Source organism: Mesoplodon bidens (assembly GCF_964165515.1).
Source record: "Mesoplodon bidens genome assembly, chromosome: 6".
Lineage (NCBI taxonomy): Eukaryota > Metazoa > Chordata > Mammalia > Artiodactyla > Ziphiidae > Mesoplodon > Mesoplodon bidens.
This window is the reverse complement of record NC_138162.1, coordinates 944,183-958,875: the sequence shown is the minus strand read 5'-3', so window position 1 is coordinate 958,875 and position 14,693 is coordinate 944,183. Positions and strand designations below refer to the sequence as shown.

Sequence of the window (14,693 nt, the reverse complement as noted above, 5' to 3'; positions counted from 1 at the left end):
TTAAGTGACCCTTCACTGTCTTTGCTTTGCTTTGTCTCTGATGGTCCTGGAGCTGATTCGGGAGACGCTGATCATTTGTCCCTACTGAGTCAGCTACCACCCTCCCTATGGGCAAAAAGTCTGCAACTGATACTGGCAAAATCCACAGTGCTCTTCCCATTAAGACTCAAATAGGTCCCTCGAAACCTCTCCCCAGAACTAATCAATACCCTATGAGTAAAGAAGCCCTTCAAGTTACAAAGCCCATAAGAGGATTCCAAGGCTCAGGGCCTCACCACCCCTTGCGCTAGTCCCTGTAATACTATTAAATACAACCTGTGAGAAAGCCCAATGGCTGAGGATGGAGGTCTGTCCAGGACCTGCAGGCAATAATCAACATTGCTGTCCCTCGACACCCTGTTGTTCTTAACCCCCATACTCTACTAGCACCCATTCCTACTGAAAGCAAATTTTTTCACTGTTATTAATCTATGCTGTGCATGCTTTGGTACAGGCACACCTCAGAGATATTGCGGGTTTGGTTCTAGACCATTACAAAAAAGCGAGTATCACAATAAAGCAAGTCACATGAATACTTTGGTCCCAGTGCATATAAAAGTTATGTTCGTACTCTTCTGCAGTTTATTAAATGTGCAATAGCGTTGTGTCTAAAAAGCAATATACGTACCTTAATTTAAAAATACTTTATTCCAAAAAATGCTAACCATCATCTGAGCCTTCAGCAAGTTTTAATATTTTGCAATAGTAACATCAAAGATCACTGACCACAGATCACCCTAACAAATATAAAAGTAATGAAAATGTTTGAAAAATTCCAAGAATTACCAAAATGTGACACAGAGACAGGAAGTGAACAGATGCTGTTGGAAAAATGGCGCCCACAGACTTGCTGGATGTAGGGTTGCCACAAACCTTAAATTTGAAAAAAAACAATATCTGCAAAGTGCAATAAACCAAAGTACAATAAAACGAGGTGTGCCTGAATTCCAGCTGATAAGGCTAGCTGAGGCCTTTTCAGGCTTCACTTGGGAAGGACAATACATCTGGACATTAATGCCCCAAGGTTTCACTGAAGTTCCTTCTTACTTTTCACAAGGCTTAAAGGCTGATGTGGATGATATGTTCCCTGCAGGCTCTACTTTGTTACAGTATGTGGATGATTAGCTGCTCTGCTTGCCTCCTCAAACCTCTTCACAGGAAGACATCATCCAACTGCTAAAACTTATGGTTTCAAAGGAGCATTAAAGCCTCCAAGGAAAAACTGCAGTTGCTCAAACTCAGGATCGCTATTTAGGGCACCGGATCTCGGGACAAGGAGGCATTAGGATCCAGGTAGGCTTCATGGCATTCTGAACTTCCCCAAACCTAACACTAAGCCCCACCTCCAATGAACTTTCATACAAAGCAGCCCTTCCCAACTTCCCTTTTCTCTCTGTAAAGTACTATTCCTTTCCCTGGTCTCTGGACATGGCTACTACAGGCTATATTTGCACACCCTTAACTGCAATTCCTCTGCCATTCCTGAATAAACTCATTTTGCTGGTAAAATAGCCAGCTATTTTTAAGGTTGATAGGTTCATGGATGAAAACTCCCAGAGCCTCTTACTCTGCAACGGGCCCCCCGTCCTCTCGCTGACCCCGGCCCCCCCAGGTCCCAGCCCCTCCAGGCTCAGGGGCACGCACCCGGGTCAAATCCACCTGGTGGGGGAGGGCGGGGTCGGGACCTGGGGTCCGGGGCGCAGAGGCACCCCGCCGACATGGCGGAGCGGTGGCACACCTGCCCGGTGTCAGCGCCAGCCCGAGAAGGCCCGGCCCATCCCACGGCCCACAGGCCCTGGGGAAGCCGCGCGGGGGCGCAATGACAGGGAAATCCCAGGGGAAGCGGCTCGAGCGGAAACCACACCAGCTGCGCAGCCACAGCAGCCAGATGTGCGCAGGAGCGAGCAGTGTCGGCGTGACGTCACCGCGCACGCACGGAGGCGCGCCGTGGGATGGAAGCCCGCACGCAGGAGCAGCGACGGCGGGCGCAGGCGCAGTGGGACTCCGAGGGCGCGGCAAAGGCGCATTGGCTCAGAGCGATGGGCGGGGAGTCGACGGCTCCGCGATGGCCGCCTACCGGCGGCGGGCCTGCCGGCCTCACTACACGGCTCGGAGCCGGGCCTCCTGACGACGCCGGAGGGCGAGGCTCCCCGGCCCGCTGCCGCTGCCGCTGTCATGTATCCGCCGCCGCCGCTGCCGCCGCGTCGGGACTTCATCTCGGTGACGCTGAGCCCCGGCCGGAGCTATGACGGCGGCCAGGGCCTGAGGCGGCGCTCGTTCTGGCGGGTGAGGGGCGGCCTGGGGGCCTCGCCGGGGCGAGCGCACGAGCGGGGCCGGCCCCGCGGCTCCCGGGGTCCCGGGCTGCAGGGCCGAGGCGAGGCTGGTGGAGCCTGAGCCAGCACACGCGGGCTGCCAGTCTTTCCCCGCTGCCCACGTGTCAGCCAGAAACGGTCTCCGCGTGGGTCTGCATCCTCCTCGAACGCGGGCCCTTGCGGTGTGTCCTCTACAGCAGTATCATCCCAGCCTGCGGCCCCTGCCGAGAGGCAACTTCCCCTGGTTCAAAAGCAGCAGAGCCCACGCTGGGCCTCCGGAATTCCTCGTCGTCCCCACGGAGTGTGTCACAGTGGGAGAGATTTCCAGCTGTGCCCTTTTCAGTAAAAAGCGTCACTGTCTGTCTCTCTCGCTCAGAAATGGAAGCAGCTGTCGAGGTTACAGCGGAACGTGGTCCTCTTCCTGCTGGCGTTCCTGATGCTCTGCGGCCTCCTGGCCTACATCAGTGTGGCCGACGAGTGGAAAGGTACCAGCTCCACGATTCCGCAGTGACCCGTGGGGGTTCCTGAGGGCGGACTCAGCGGCAGCAGCGCGATCTCGCGGCTGCAGGAGGCATAGACGTCAGCACATTGGCAGGAAGTCGAAATACAGAGAAGCCTAGAGTGTTCCCAAGCCCCGGCTAGGAGGTGGCTGTTAATTTGAGGTTGTGTGACTGTTTCCCAAATGTCTGCTGCGAGGACCGGCATCTCACCCTCTCTGTCTCACAGTGAGAGTCAGGTCCTGAGGCTGAATGCTGAGTCTGAACGTGTTGCGTGGACTTCCTCACACGCGCTACCGGGAGCTGGGAAGGGCCGGGCAGGGTGCCAGTGAGGAGGGGCAGGGTCCCTTCTGAATTGCTCTAGGATGGCTTCTTTGAGGAGGAAAGCTAAAGAGCCGCTGTAGGTTTGCTCCAGTAAATGGCCCGTGTGCCACCTTGTGCCCTTCCCGAAACGGAAATCATAAAGGCAGAGCAATGGGGATGTGGGTGGGGATACGGACAGAAACTGCCAGGTGCTTTGGGAAAGGTTTGATTCCCTTTGGCCATTCTCGAATTGCTCGAACTGCCCTCTTGGGAGGTCCCGCCGCGTTCCTTTACACGGAGTCATAGCTGTGTGGATGCTGTCTGGAGTGCACGTTGAATGTTCTCCAGGCTTTGTGGCGAAGTTGAGATAAAGTAGATTCTCTTGTTTAGCCGTGGACAGCAGGTCGGCAGAAGGGCCGAAGATGAGACCCGCAAATCCACCCGTCTTGCCAGCTCCTCGGAGAGCAGCAGCTGAGAAGCCGGAAACCTTCGCGGGGGCGTCACCTCAGGTACTTTGAATAAACTACACGCGGAGTTGTAACCCGGGCCCGTGCCAGAAGCACTTGGGAACAGTACGTGCTGTTTCAGACAGACTGGGAAGGGTTCTGTTTCTTACCGTTTGTTTGAGGTTTTAACCTCACACTCCTTACTCTGGGCTGCTTGGATGAAGGAGGCGGGGGGAAAGGAAGAGGGCCGTCCTGTCCTTCGTCTTTGTGCATCTGCTGTGCCGGATCCTTGGTAGGTGTGAACGAGAGCCATCCCTTTTCTCTGGGAGCTACTGGCGAGGGACACACTCAGGCGGGCGCTCCGCTCTGGACCTGCCCAGACCGAGTTGCTGGGGGCCCGAGCGTCAAGTCGGGCCTGGGAGAGAGGTTTCGGAGTACGCGGGTGCGTGGTGCCTGCTGTCCAGAAAGGGAGAGGGAGGGGCGCGGCCTAGTCCTGGGGCGCCTTCCTTGGGGGGTGTGGGGAGGATGTAGAGACTAGAGGGCACGGAGGAGTTGCCAGTCACGCGCACTGGTCAGGGCTGGCTGGGAGCCAGGAGGGGCGCTGCCCTCCCCGCAGCGCTCTGTCGCTGACCGGCCACCTCTGCCACACCCTTCCGAGGATGAAGCTGGGGAGTCCGGGCGCGGGCCTGCGACAGTAGTGTCATGGGGCCGTGCTGGCTGTCACCCTGCCGGCCCTGCTACCCTCAGGGTCTGACACCCGGAAACATGCCTGCCAGGGGCTTAACCCGCTGTCCACGGTGGCACTCGCCCTTTAGCAGAGCCTCCAGCCGGGTAGTCAGGGCCAGGAGCTGGCGAGCAAGGGGCTCCTCCCAGAGCTGCCTGTCGTACGAAAAATGAAAATAATTTCCTCTGGGAAATTGCAGCTACTCCGCCAGTCCACAGTGCTCCCTGCATGGGGCCGGGTCAGACTGGGGGCAGCGTCGCAGATGGACGATTGAATCATTTCACGAGTGACTCCTGTCTCTTCTCGTCTCTGTCCAGAAGCCTCCAAGGCATTTCCGACGGGGACCACCCAACCTGCAGATTAGAGCCCCCGATGGAGACGCCAAGGACAGGAGGCAGGATGAGGCCCAGAGGAGGGCAGAGGCAGCCGGTGAGGCTCGCCGGGAAGACAACACGCAGGGAAACCGCGTCAGGTACAGCAGAGATGGACTGAATGGAACGCAGGGGCCGTCAGGCATCTCTGTGGTGTTTCTTTTCCTGAAAAACAAAGAGAACCAGCCTGGTGCATAATGCGCCTTCTGGTTCCTGTTCCTGCAGACAGTGTGTGCCCCGTGGGGGGTGGGAGGGCGTGGAGGTCGAGACTGAGCCCAGCTCGGCTGCGACCTCGACCTCGACCTCGACCTCGACCTCGACCTCGGGGCCTCAGCACCTCTGCCCCTGCTCTGAGCGCTCTCTCTCCTCCCGCTCCAGCTGGAGGGGCACAGGGACCGAACCGGAGCAGGGCCCCCAGCTCCCTCCGAGAAAGGCAGAGGCCGCCCCCAGGCCTTCCCCACAGGCCCTCAGGACGAGGAACAGTCCAGGTAAGGTCCCGCCTGCGCCCTCTCGGGGGCCACCCCCCCCCCGCCCCGGGCACTCTGAGGAAGGGGGCGTGCGGACACGCACGAGAGCGGCGGGGCGGCGGGGGGCTCCTGCCGTCCCGTCCCAACGAGCGCTGCTCAGCCTTGGACACCCAGGTGCAAGGACGCGCGGGTCTCGGCGTCAGGCACCCCTTAGAGCTTTGCTGACGACGTGGGGCTCCTTGGCGGCTGTCGTCCGGTGGCCGGTGCTGCAGCTGCACAGGAACGTGTGTGCGGGAGGCTCGTTTCCTGCCTGTGTCCGGGCAGCCGGGGGCCTGGGTGCTGCGGTCCTCATGTCACCCCTTGAGGGGTCAGTCTGTCCTGTTCCCATTCCACGGACAGGAGAACTGAGTCTGGGTCCCCGCCGGGACCCTCTGCTCTCGGTGCTGGAGCCCCTAGGGAGGACAAGAGAGCCTGGAGTGGGGACTTGTGGCCACGCACGTGGGGACACGGGGCGACCGTGTGGGGTTAGAAATGGACGGCAGAGCCGTGAGTGTCAACACTGATGGGACGTGTGGTGAAGCCGTGGACACATGTGTTCCCTGCGCGGTAGCCCCATGTGTGCGCGTGGTCCTCCCTTGTGTGGCGGGAAGCAGCCTTTGGACGCGCCCTGAGGGCACCCTGGGGAGTGTCCGAGCGGCCTTGGTGGTGTCTGCTCCCCATTTTGTCCCTGTTGGAAGTGCCCCCAGCTGATCGGGCAGGACACGGCACTGCTAGACGAGGTATTTTTGTCTGGGTCACCATCGCCTGTCATGTTTGATGTCCCCCAACCAGAGTGCACATCACAGCCGTAGTGGTCCCACGGCCTCCGGTCCTTTGCTCTACAAGTGCTCACTGCCCCTCGGAGGGTGGTCTCCACTGGGCCCTGGTGGAGGCGGATGGGCCCGGGCCCGGCAGCGGGTCCTGCTCAGACCTTCACCGCAGCCCACGGTGCCCCCCGTCAGCCTCACTCGCCGTGGGGCCGCAGAACAGCTCTGTCCAAGTGCCCACGCCCCGCTTCCCTCCTCGCAGCCTCGCAGAACGAGCGCCAGAAGGCTGTGGTCGCTGCTTTCCGCCACGCGTGGGCCGGATACCGCAAGTTCGCCTGGGGCCACGACGAGCTGAAGCCCGTGTCCAAGTCCTTCAGTGAGTGGTTTGGCCTCGGCCTCACGCTGATCGACGCCCTGGACACCATGTGGATTTTGGGTCTGAAGAAAGGTATCTGCTCATCCCTAGCACGGGGGCCGAGCTCTCGTGCGTGACCCTCGGGCCTGAGCGAGCCTGGCCTGGGAGGTGACCATGTGCCGTGTCCCACTGGGCTGTGCCTCCCCTCGTCCTGGGTGCCAGGGTGGCCGTGCTGGCCGTGGGCAGTTCCTTTGTCCCCTCACGTCCAGGCAACCAGGGGATGCTCAGGACAGGCGTCCCCTGCGCCCCCTGCCGAGAGCTGAGTGAGGCTGTAGGTGGGCTTCCAGGGGCGTTCCCAGCCCGTGTTTCTGTTGCAGTCAGGCGGGGCCCAGTGGTGGGAGGTGACACGTGATCTGACGGAGCCGCCAGCGCCCCGAATCTCTCCCTAATGTCCTCCTGTGCCGCGCAGGTGGGGCTACGTTGGGATGGTGTGTCTCTAGGTGTTTCTAAACTGGCATTTAAAACATTTGCTTTAAGTTTTCTGATTGGGCTGAAGACCGCCTGCCACTCACTCACCCTCGTGGTCCTCTGTAGCGTGGCTGTGATTGTTGAGCACTTGACCTCGTGCTGCATGCATGGCCTTCCCCAAGCTGCACACTCGCTCGATTTTTTTTGCGGGATTGGAAGCCTTCAGGGTCCCCTCTTGCACTAGGAAGTGACGTTAAAACCCTGCAGGGGATGCATGTGGCCCCAGAGGGAGCCGTCAGGGAAACGCTTGGACTGTTAATTTGTTCCTGTATCTCTGCTGTTTCATGTGATAGAATTTGAAGAAGCCAGGAAGTGGGTGTCCCAGAGGTTATCATTTCAGAAAAATGTGGACGTCAACCTGTTTGAGAGCACCATCCGGATCCTGGGGGGTCTTCTGAGCGCCTTCCACTTGTCTGGGGATGTCCTCTTTCTGAAAAAGGCTGTGAGTGTCCCGGCACCAGCTCGTCTCACGTCCTGGCGGCACCGGGGTCTCGAGTGCCGCACAGTCGGTCCTTTTCTCGTGGGATCAGGGTGGGGAGGCGTGTGTTTGCAGTCTGCGCTCCCCTCCACGCGCTCGAGTCTGTTTCCGTGCACGTGCGTGGCTGAAGTGGCCCTGCCACCCGCAGGCATGGTCATTCAGAGCTGGTTGAGTCCAGCTCGGTTTTTGCAGCTCTTCAGGGGTGGGGCCACATGAAGCCAGCACACTCATCTCTCCACTGGATTAGATGGAAGCGGGTGACGGGTTAGCGTCATGCCATGGAGACGGGCTGCTCTGGGACACGGATCATTGACTGATCGCTGTGTTGTGTATCAGGAGGACTTCGGAAATCGGCTAATGCCTGCGTTCCAGACACCCTCGAAGATCCCGTACTCCGACGTGAACATCGGCACTGGAGTTGCCCACCCACCGCGTTGGACCTCTGACAGCACGGTGGCCGAGGTGACAAGCATTCAGCTGGAGTTCCGAGAGCTCTCTCGTCTCACGGGAGTTAAGAAATTTCAGGTACGGGGTGGGGCTGTGCTTCCAGCTGGAGCGGGTTTGCAGCGGGGCTGTCTCTGCTTCAGTGGGGCAGGTGCAGATCTGTGTGGTCATTGATCCTGGGGCCTGAGACCAGTGTCGTTTTTGGTTTTGTCCCACGTTTTTCCTGGTGAATCCCATTATCTCGTGATATCACAGGTGCAGGCATGAAAGGCACTGACTGGAGGGTGAGTCCTCCGCCCGGCCCCACCCCCGTGCAGTCCCGTGTCCTTAGGGTCCTGGCAGTGGACGTCTTGTTTGGCGCTCTGCGTGGCCCCGGGTCCACCTACTGTTGTCCGGGACACTTCTGAGCCAGCAGGGCGGCCAGCTCTGTCGTGGCTGCTGCCGTGGGATGTGTGGAGTTACCGGGTTTTGTAGCCAGTTCAGTGCAGATGACATCGTGGTCGTCCCAGCTGTGGCACCTGGACTGTGCCCACGCACATGCCTGGCACCTGGACTGTGCCCACGCACATGCCTGTCCTGGGCGGGCGGCTGGAGCGGTGTTGCTGGCATGGCTCCTGCTGTGTGGCGGGACCAGCAGGTGCACGTGGAACAGAGGGCTGACTTGTGGTTTTGTTCTTGGCTCTCCGTGTGTTACTGCCTCTAGCAGCGTCTGCTTGCCCGCTTTAGGCAGGGCCCCTCCTGTGGACGACGTCTCTGCTTGTGGGCCTTCCTCTAAGGTTGATTCTATTCCTTCAGCTTTTTTCCTCCCCCTCCTTTTTTTTTTTTTTTTAAGATGGCATTTTATTTGTTTCATTTTTTTTAAAATTAATTAATTACTTATTTTTGGCTGCGTTGGGTCTTCATAGCAGTGCATGGGCTTCTTATTGTGGTGGCTTCTCCTGTTGCAGAGCATGGGTTCTAGGCGTGCAGGCTTCAGTAGTTGTGGCTCCAGGGCTCAACAGTTGTGGCTTGCGGGCTCTAGAGCACAGACTCAGTAGGTGTGGCACACGGGCTTAGTTGCTCAACTGCCACGTGGGATTTCCCGGACCAGGGCTCGAACCCGTGGTCCCCGCATTGGCAGGTGGATTATTAACCACTGCGCCACCAGGGATGCCCTCCCTTTTGTATTTAATTGAGATTTAGTTTATATATCGAGAAATCCTGTCTTTTTCTGTGTACATTGCGTGTACTCACGTGTTTGTGACTGTCATTGTTATGTGATTCCAGAACAATTCCCTCACCCAGATTGTACCCAGCACTGTTTGCCGACCCCCTTTGGCAGCCGCACAGGGCTGGGCTCTGGCACGGGCCCCATTCTGGACAGTTCGTGTCCCTCCTGCAGTGACTGCAGTCTGGGCGTTGAGTGAGCATGGTGTCCTCAGGGTTGCAGGACTGGTCAGAATCCTTCCTTTCCGAGCGCAGACAGGCTTCATCGTGTGGGTTGACCGCGTGTCTGGACGGTCACCTGCTGAGCTTTGGCCTGTGTCCCACTGGGGATCTTGACAACACGGCTCCTGTCAGGTCCGGACCTGCACAGACGTCCTCGTGTGTTGTCCAGCCATACTTGTACCTGTTAGTGGGTGTGTGATTGTGTCTTGCTGGGTTAACTTTTCTGACAATCAGTGGTTCGTTTTCTGAGTTTGCGTGTTGGGCTGCTGTGTATCTTCTGTGTATAAGTGCGTCGTCAGGTCCCTTGCCCATCAGCGGACTGAAGGGGTCGTGTGCACGTTGTCAGGATGCATACACGCGCTACGGTGGCCACTTGCAGCTAAGATGTCCCCCAAGGGTGGGGGCTGAGAACCGTGGCGAGGGGTGTTCGGCCCTGTGTTCGGGCCCCGGGGCGGCAGCGTCCGAGGAGCGCAGCCCTCTGTGCAGCCCGCGCTGCTCACTGCCCTGCCCTCCCCTGCCCAGGAGGCCGTGGAGGAGGTGAGCAGGCGCGTGCACTCCCTGCGCGGGAAGAAGGACGGGCTGGTGCCCATGTTCATCAACACCGGCAACGGGCTCTTCACGCACCTGGGCGTGTTCACCCTGGGCGCCAGGGCCGACAGCTACTACGAGTACCTGCTGAAGCAGTGGATCCAGGGGGGGAAGAAGGAGACGCAGTGAGGCCCGGTTCTCAGCTCTCGGGGTGGCGGGAACCGGCAGCCGCGCCGGCCGGGGCCGGGCCGGTCCGCGGGGCGGGGCTCTCCTCACAGCCTGTGTGCAGAGCCAGGGCCCGGCCGGCCGCGGGGGTCCACGGCCCGTCAGTGCCGGGCAGCCGGGCTCTTCCTCGGGCCTGTGGCCGCCCCTCTGGCGTCCGCTCCCGCGGCAGGCACCTGGGCCTCCTCGAGCTTAGTGCCCTGACCCTGAAAACGCACGCTTTCCCGGGGAGCAGCGGTGGCTCCTTGTCCAGTTTGGAAAATAGAGATTAACCCTCACGAGGGTGCTGGGATCGCCTCAAGTCTCAGGCCCAGGGGTGACAGTGACCCAGAATCAGGGGCAGGGGCAGCTCCAGGCCATCACCCACGGGTGAGACGAGGGTGTCACCAACAGGGGAGCCCGTGGGCTGGTTCAGAGAACCGGGGTGAGCACGTCGGGGCCAGGGGCTCGGCGGAGACTGCTCTCTGGTGGCCCCTTGGGGCTGGTTGGGAGGCACGGGCCCTGGTGAGGGGCGGGGGCAGAAGCCCACGGGGCTGACGCGGGCCTCCACGCGGAGACTGGCGGGGCGCCACCCCAGACAGGGCAGCCACGAGAATGGGGACGGGAGCTCAGGGTCGTGCCCTTTCCCGGAACACGGGGGTTGTGTGCCCGCCTGGGCTGAGCACACAGGCCCTGCTGGTCTGCACAGGCTGCTGGAAGACTACCTCGAAGCCGTGGAGGGAATCAAAAAGCACCTGCTGCACAGATCTGAACCCGGCAAGCTGACCTTCGTGGGGGAACTCGCCCATGGCCGCTTCAGCGCCAAGATGGTGAGCAGGGGCCTGGTCTGACGCGGCCGAGTGGGGTCTTGGGGCTCCACCCTTTGTCCTTGACATCGGAGGGCTCTGAGACTCTGGACGTCGGAGGGAACCATGCGATTCTGGCCACGGAGTGTGAGCCGTCACGAGTGGACACGGGCTGCATGGCCTGGGCTGTCCCGTGACGGGGGGTCCTGAGGTCTTGGTGGTACCAGGGCCCCTTCCCCAGAACCCCCTCCTCCCCCCAGGGCCCCTCCCCTGCTCCAAGCCCCGCCTTCCATGCTCCTGGGGACCCCTGCCCCCAGCTCCCCCTTCCGCCGTTCTCCTGCTGGGGCTCCATCGGCCCTTTGGGGCAGGAGGTGAGGGAGACCCGGGTCAGCATGTGCTCCCCGGTAGGTGGTGGTCCTTCTAGCAGCTTCTGCCCTGCGCACGTGGGGCCCCCGGTGTGTGGCCTGCAGTTCAGTCCCCTGTTGGAGCCCTGCCGGCACTCAGGCCTGCTGGCTCCTGGGAACACGGGGGGCCTGATGATGCTGGACCCGTGTGGAGCCCGTGAGGCCGCAGGTCCAGGGTGGTGAGGTGACCCTCTGATTCCAGGACCACCTGGTGTGCTTCCTGCCAGGGACGCTAGCTCTGGGCGCCCACCACGGCCTGCCCGCCGACCACATGGAGCTGGCCCGGGCGCTCATGGACACCTGCTACCAGATGAACCGTCAGATGGAGACGGGGCTGAGCCCTGAAATCGTGCACTTCAACCTGCACCCCCAGAAGTCCCGTAAGGACGTGCAGGTCAAGGTGAGCCATGCTGGGGCCGGTGTGACTCACGGGCGCCAGGGCAGGGGCGTGGCAAGGCTAATCCTGAGCCCGCATTCCTCCCCAGGCGGCCGACAGACACAACCTGCTGCGGCCCGAGACGGTGGAGAGCCTGTTCTACCTGTACCGCCTCACGGGCGACCGCAAGTACCAGGACTGGGGCTGGGAGATCCTGCGCAGCTTCAACATGTACACGAGGGTGAGGGCCCGCCCGCCGCCTGGTCCTCGTCCCCAGCTCCTCGCCGCTGCCTGCCGCGTGGGCTGGCTGGGGGAGGGCCCACCCTGGCCGCGAGGGCCCAGCTGCCCAGCACTGCCCTCAAGGTGTACATGACCAGGGGGCCAGGGCATCCCTCCTTCCTGTCTCGGGGGGCCAGCCTGTGTGGGGAGGGTCCCTGCAGTGGCCCGAGGTGCACAGAGCGTGTCCCTTCTGGGTTGTTTGTGTGGCCTGGGCAGCACTTTCCCACCCGGAGGTGACTTCTGGGCCACTGCTCCCCAGGACGGGTGCCATGACCACCCCCCCACCCCCACCCCCGCTGTGCTCAGGCCCAGCCGCCCATCGTACAGCCGGGGCCATGGCTCAGAGAAGGTCCCGCCCTGCCCAGGGCCCGCTGCCCACCCCAGCAGAGCTGAGACTTGATTTTTGCCCTGTGGCACGTGAGGTGCTGGGTTGTACACCCCTTGGGGGATCTCCGGGCTTTTGCAAGACCTGCACAGGTCCTGGAGGTCGCACTTTCCATCTGGTCACTTGCAGGCTGCTGGCATCCCCCAGGGGGTCCCTGGAGGAACCACGGCTGACCTCCAGGGTGGCCAGTCCCCTTGTGGGCCTTGGTGTCCTCACCGCCCCAGACCCTGCCCTGGGGGGCCGTGTGTGCTGTGGTGGGGCAGGGGGCTCGGGAGGGTGCCTCTAGCCTGCAGCCCTTGAAAGGGCTGAGCCTGCATTGTGACGCTGTGGCCTTGGCTCTCGTGCAGGTCCCCTCGGGTGGCTATTCTTCCATCAGCAACGTCCAGGACCCCCGCAATCCCCAGCCCAGGGACAAGATGGAGAGCTTCTTTCTGGGGGAGACGCTCAAGTACCTGTATCTGCTCTTCTCCGACGACCCAGACCTGCTCAGCCTGGACACGTACGTGTTCAACACGGAGGCTCACCCCCTGCCCATCTGGGCCCCCTCCTAGGGCCGGACGGCTCCCGAGTGGGTGCTGCCCGGGGACTGATGAGTCCTGTCATGGAGGGTGCCTGTCGGCAAGACCCTAGCCCTGACCTTGGCTGTGTGGTGTCCTCCCAGCTGGCTGCAAGTGCTCCAGGCCGGGCTGATGACAGAGGCCAGCGGCCACTGGGCCAGGATGTTTTGGGGCCTCATAGCTGCTTGGGGTGGCCGCTGGGCTTCTGGTGCTCTGCCGCGGGTTCCGGGCTTCTCGCCTGGTTCTCATCGGGACACCGTTAGGAACAAGTAGGAATGAATCAGCGCTGTGATTTCGGGAGGTCCCGTCGACCCGGGGAGCCTCTTCCTTCTTCCTAAGAAAATCAAATCGCGACTACATTCCTGAAACCCGAATGCCCTGCTGGCCTTGCAGGGCTTCCTAGGGGTCCTGGGCCCTCTGGTCACCCTGGGCCACACTGGGTCCCCAGAGCCCATGATGAGATAAGAGATGAGCTGAGGGGACAGCCTGGGTACAGCTTAGCCTCGGGGCCTCACAGCCTGTGAACACACCCCAACCTGGGGTCTCAGGGCATCTGTGACCTCATGGGGATCCGGGCCCCTGGCTGGCTGTGGTGTCTACACATTGGACTCAGGGATCCTCTCCTTGCCCTTGCAGGGGCTGGGCGGGCAAGTTCACTGGCTCCCAGGCCAGCCCTGATTGATGGACTTTTCAGAGGAGATAAAAGTACATTTGTTCTAACTGGCACCTGCTGTGTCTTTGTTTCCGGAATCGCAACTGTGAAACGGGGAGGGGCGGCAGGGGCAGTGTTTGGGTCGGGTCTGACCTGTCCAGAGGTCAGCTTTGCCCCTGCCCCTGGGGGGAGATTTGGGAGTGTCAGCTCCATGGGGCAGGTGCTGGCCATAGCGGCACCCAGGGTGAGAATATGCCTGTGACGGCTGCCAGCGCCAGTGAGCATGGCGGGCCCCACCTGCTCTGCCCGCTTCCCTGGCGTGTGGGGTGGTCCGCACCTGGGGCTCCTCAGGGTGCCTGGTCAACCCATCTCATTACTTTTTTTAAAAAATAAATTTATTTTATTTAATTTTGGCTGCATTGGGTCTTCGTTGTGGTGTGCGGGCTTCTCGTTGCGGTGGCTTCTCGTTGTGGAGCATGGGCTCTGGGCATGCAGGCTTCAGTAGTTGCGGCATGCGGGCTCTGTAGTTGTGGCTCACGGGCTCTAAAGCGCAGGCTCAGTAGTTGTGGCGCACGGGCTTAGTTTCTCTGCGGCACGTGGGATCTTCCTGGAGCAGGGCTCGAACCCGTGTCCCCTGCATTGGCAGGCGAATTCCTAACCACTGCACCACAAGGGAAGCCCTCATTCCTTTTCTTTAGCCGGCTGCGCCCATGCCTTAGGACTGACCCTGGGGTGGCTTTCCAGAGAGAAGCCAGGATCCTGGGCTTCCGCTGGCCCTAGCTCCCAGGCCCTGGTGACCCTGTAGGACAGGCCAGCCCTTTCTCCGTGTTAAATGTGAGGAAACTTCGTTCTTGCTCCTAGAAGCCTCTACACAGGCACCGGACCCGGGGTCCGGCAGGGCCTGGCCCACCGCTGTGGCCCCTCCTCCGCTCGCACCTTCTGCACTCACCCTCAGGGCTGCCGCCCTCCACTTGCCCAGGGGCCCTGCGGGTCCCGTGCCCGGCAGGCGCCCAGCAGGTGTGCAGGGCCTGCGTCTCCGTCAGCCTCTTGCCCTGCTTCTCAGCTGTGGCTGCCTGCCCGGCGGGACCTCCCCAGCTAGAGGGTGTGTGGTGCTCCCTGTCGCCACCCTGCCCCCCGACCCCCATACCCCAGCGCAGGAGCCTCTTGGGCAGCGGTGGGTGTGGGACTCGGGACAGCAGGGTTCCCACACGGCGGGGCCTGAGTCTGCTGAGTGAAGCAGACTGGTCCCCCGGCCCCGCCCAGGGCTGGCCCCAAGCAGGGGCACTTGGGGGCTGCAGGGCTCCCCA

At 61.1% G+C, this 14,693-nt stretch overlaps 1 protein-coding gene across 1 annotated transcript; it reads left to right on the top strand.

The window, feature by feature from the left end:
• The first annotated feature begins 1,031 nt into the window (after nucleotides 1-1,031).
• On the top strand, nucleotides 1,032-13,794 carry LOC308618616 (endoplasmic reticulum mannosyl-oligosaccharide 1,2-alpha-mannosidase-like). The gene is made up of 13 exons (XM_081236731.1): nucleotides 1,032-2,325; nucleotides 2,728-2,836; nucleotides 3,542-3,660; nucleotides 4,639-4,793; nucleotides 5,071-5,180; nucleotides 6,228-6,413; nucleotides 7,142-7,290; nucleotides 7,663-7,851; nucleotides 9,721-9,911; nucleotides 10,637-10,757; nucleotides 11,340-11,537; nucleotides 11,623-11,754; nucleotides 12,525-13,794. Exons 1-13 carry the CDS (start codon nucleotides 1,579-1,581, stop codon nucleotides 12,726-12,728), a joined length of 2,610 nt encoding a protein of 869 aa, XP_081092857.1. The 5' UTR covers nucleotides 1,032-1,578; the 3' UTR covers nucleotides 12,729-13,794.
• Nucleotides 13,795-14,693: the final 899 nt, after the last annotated feature.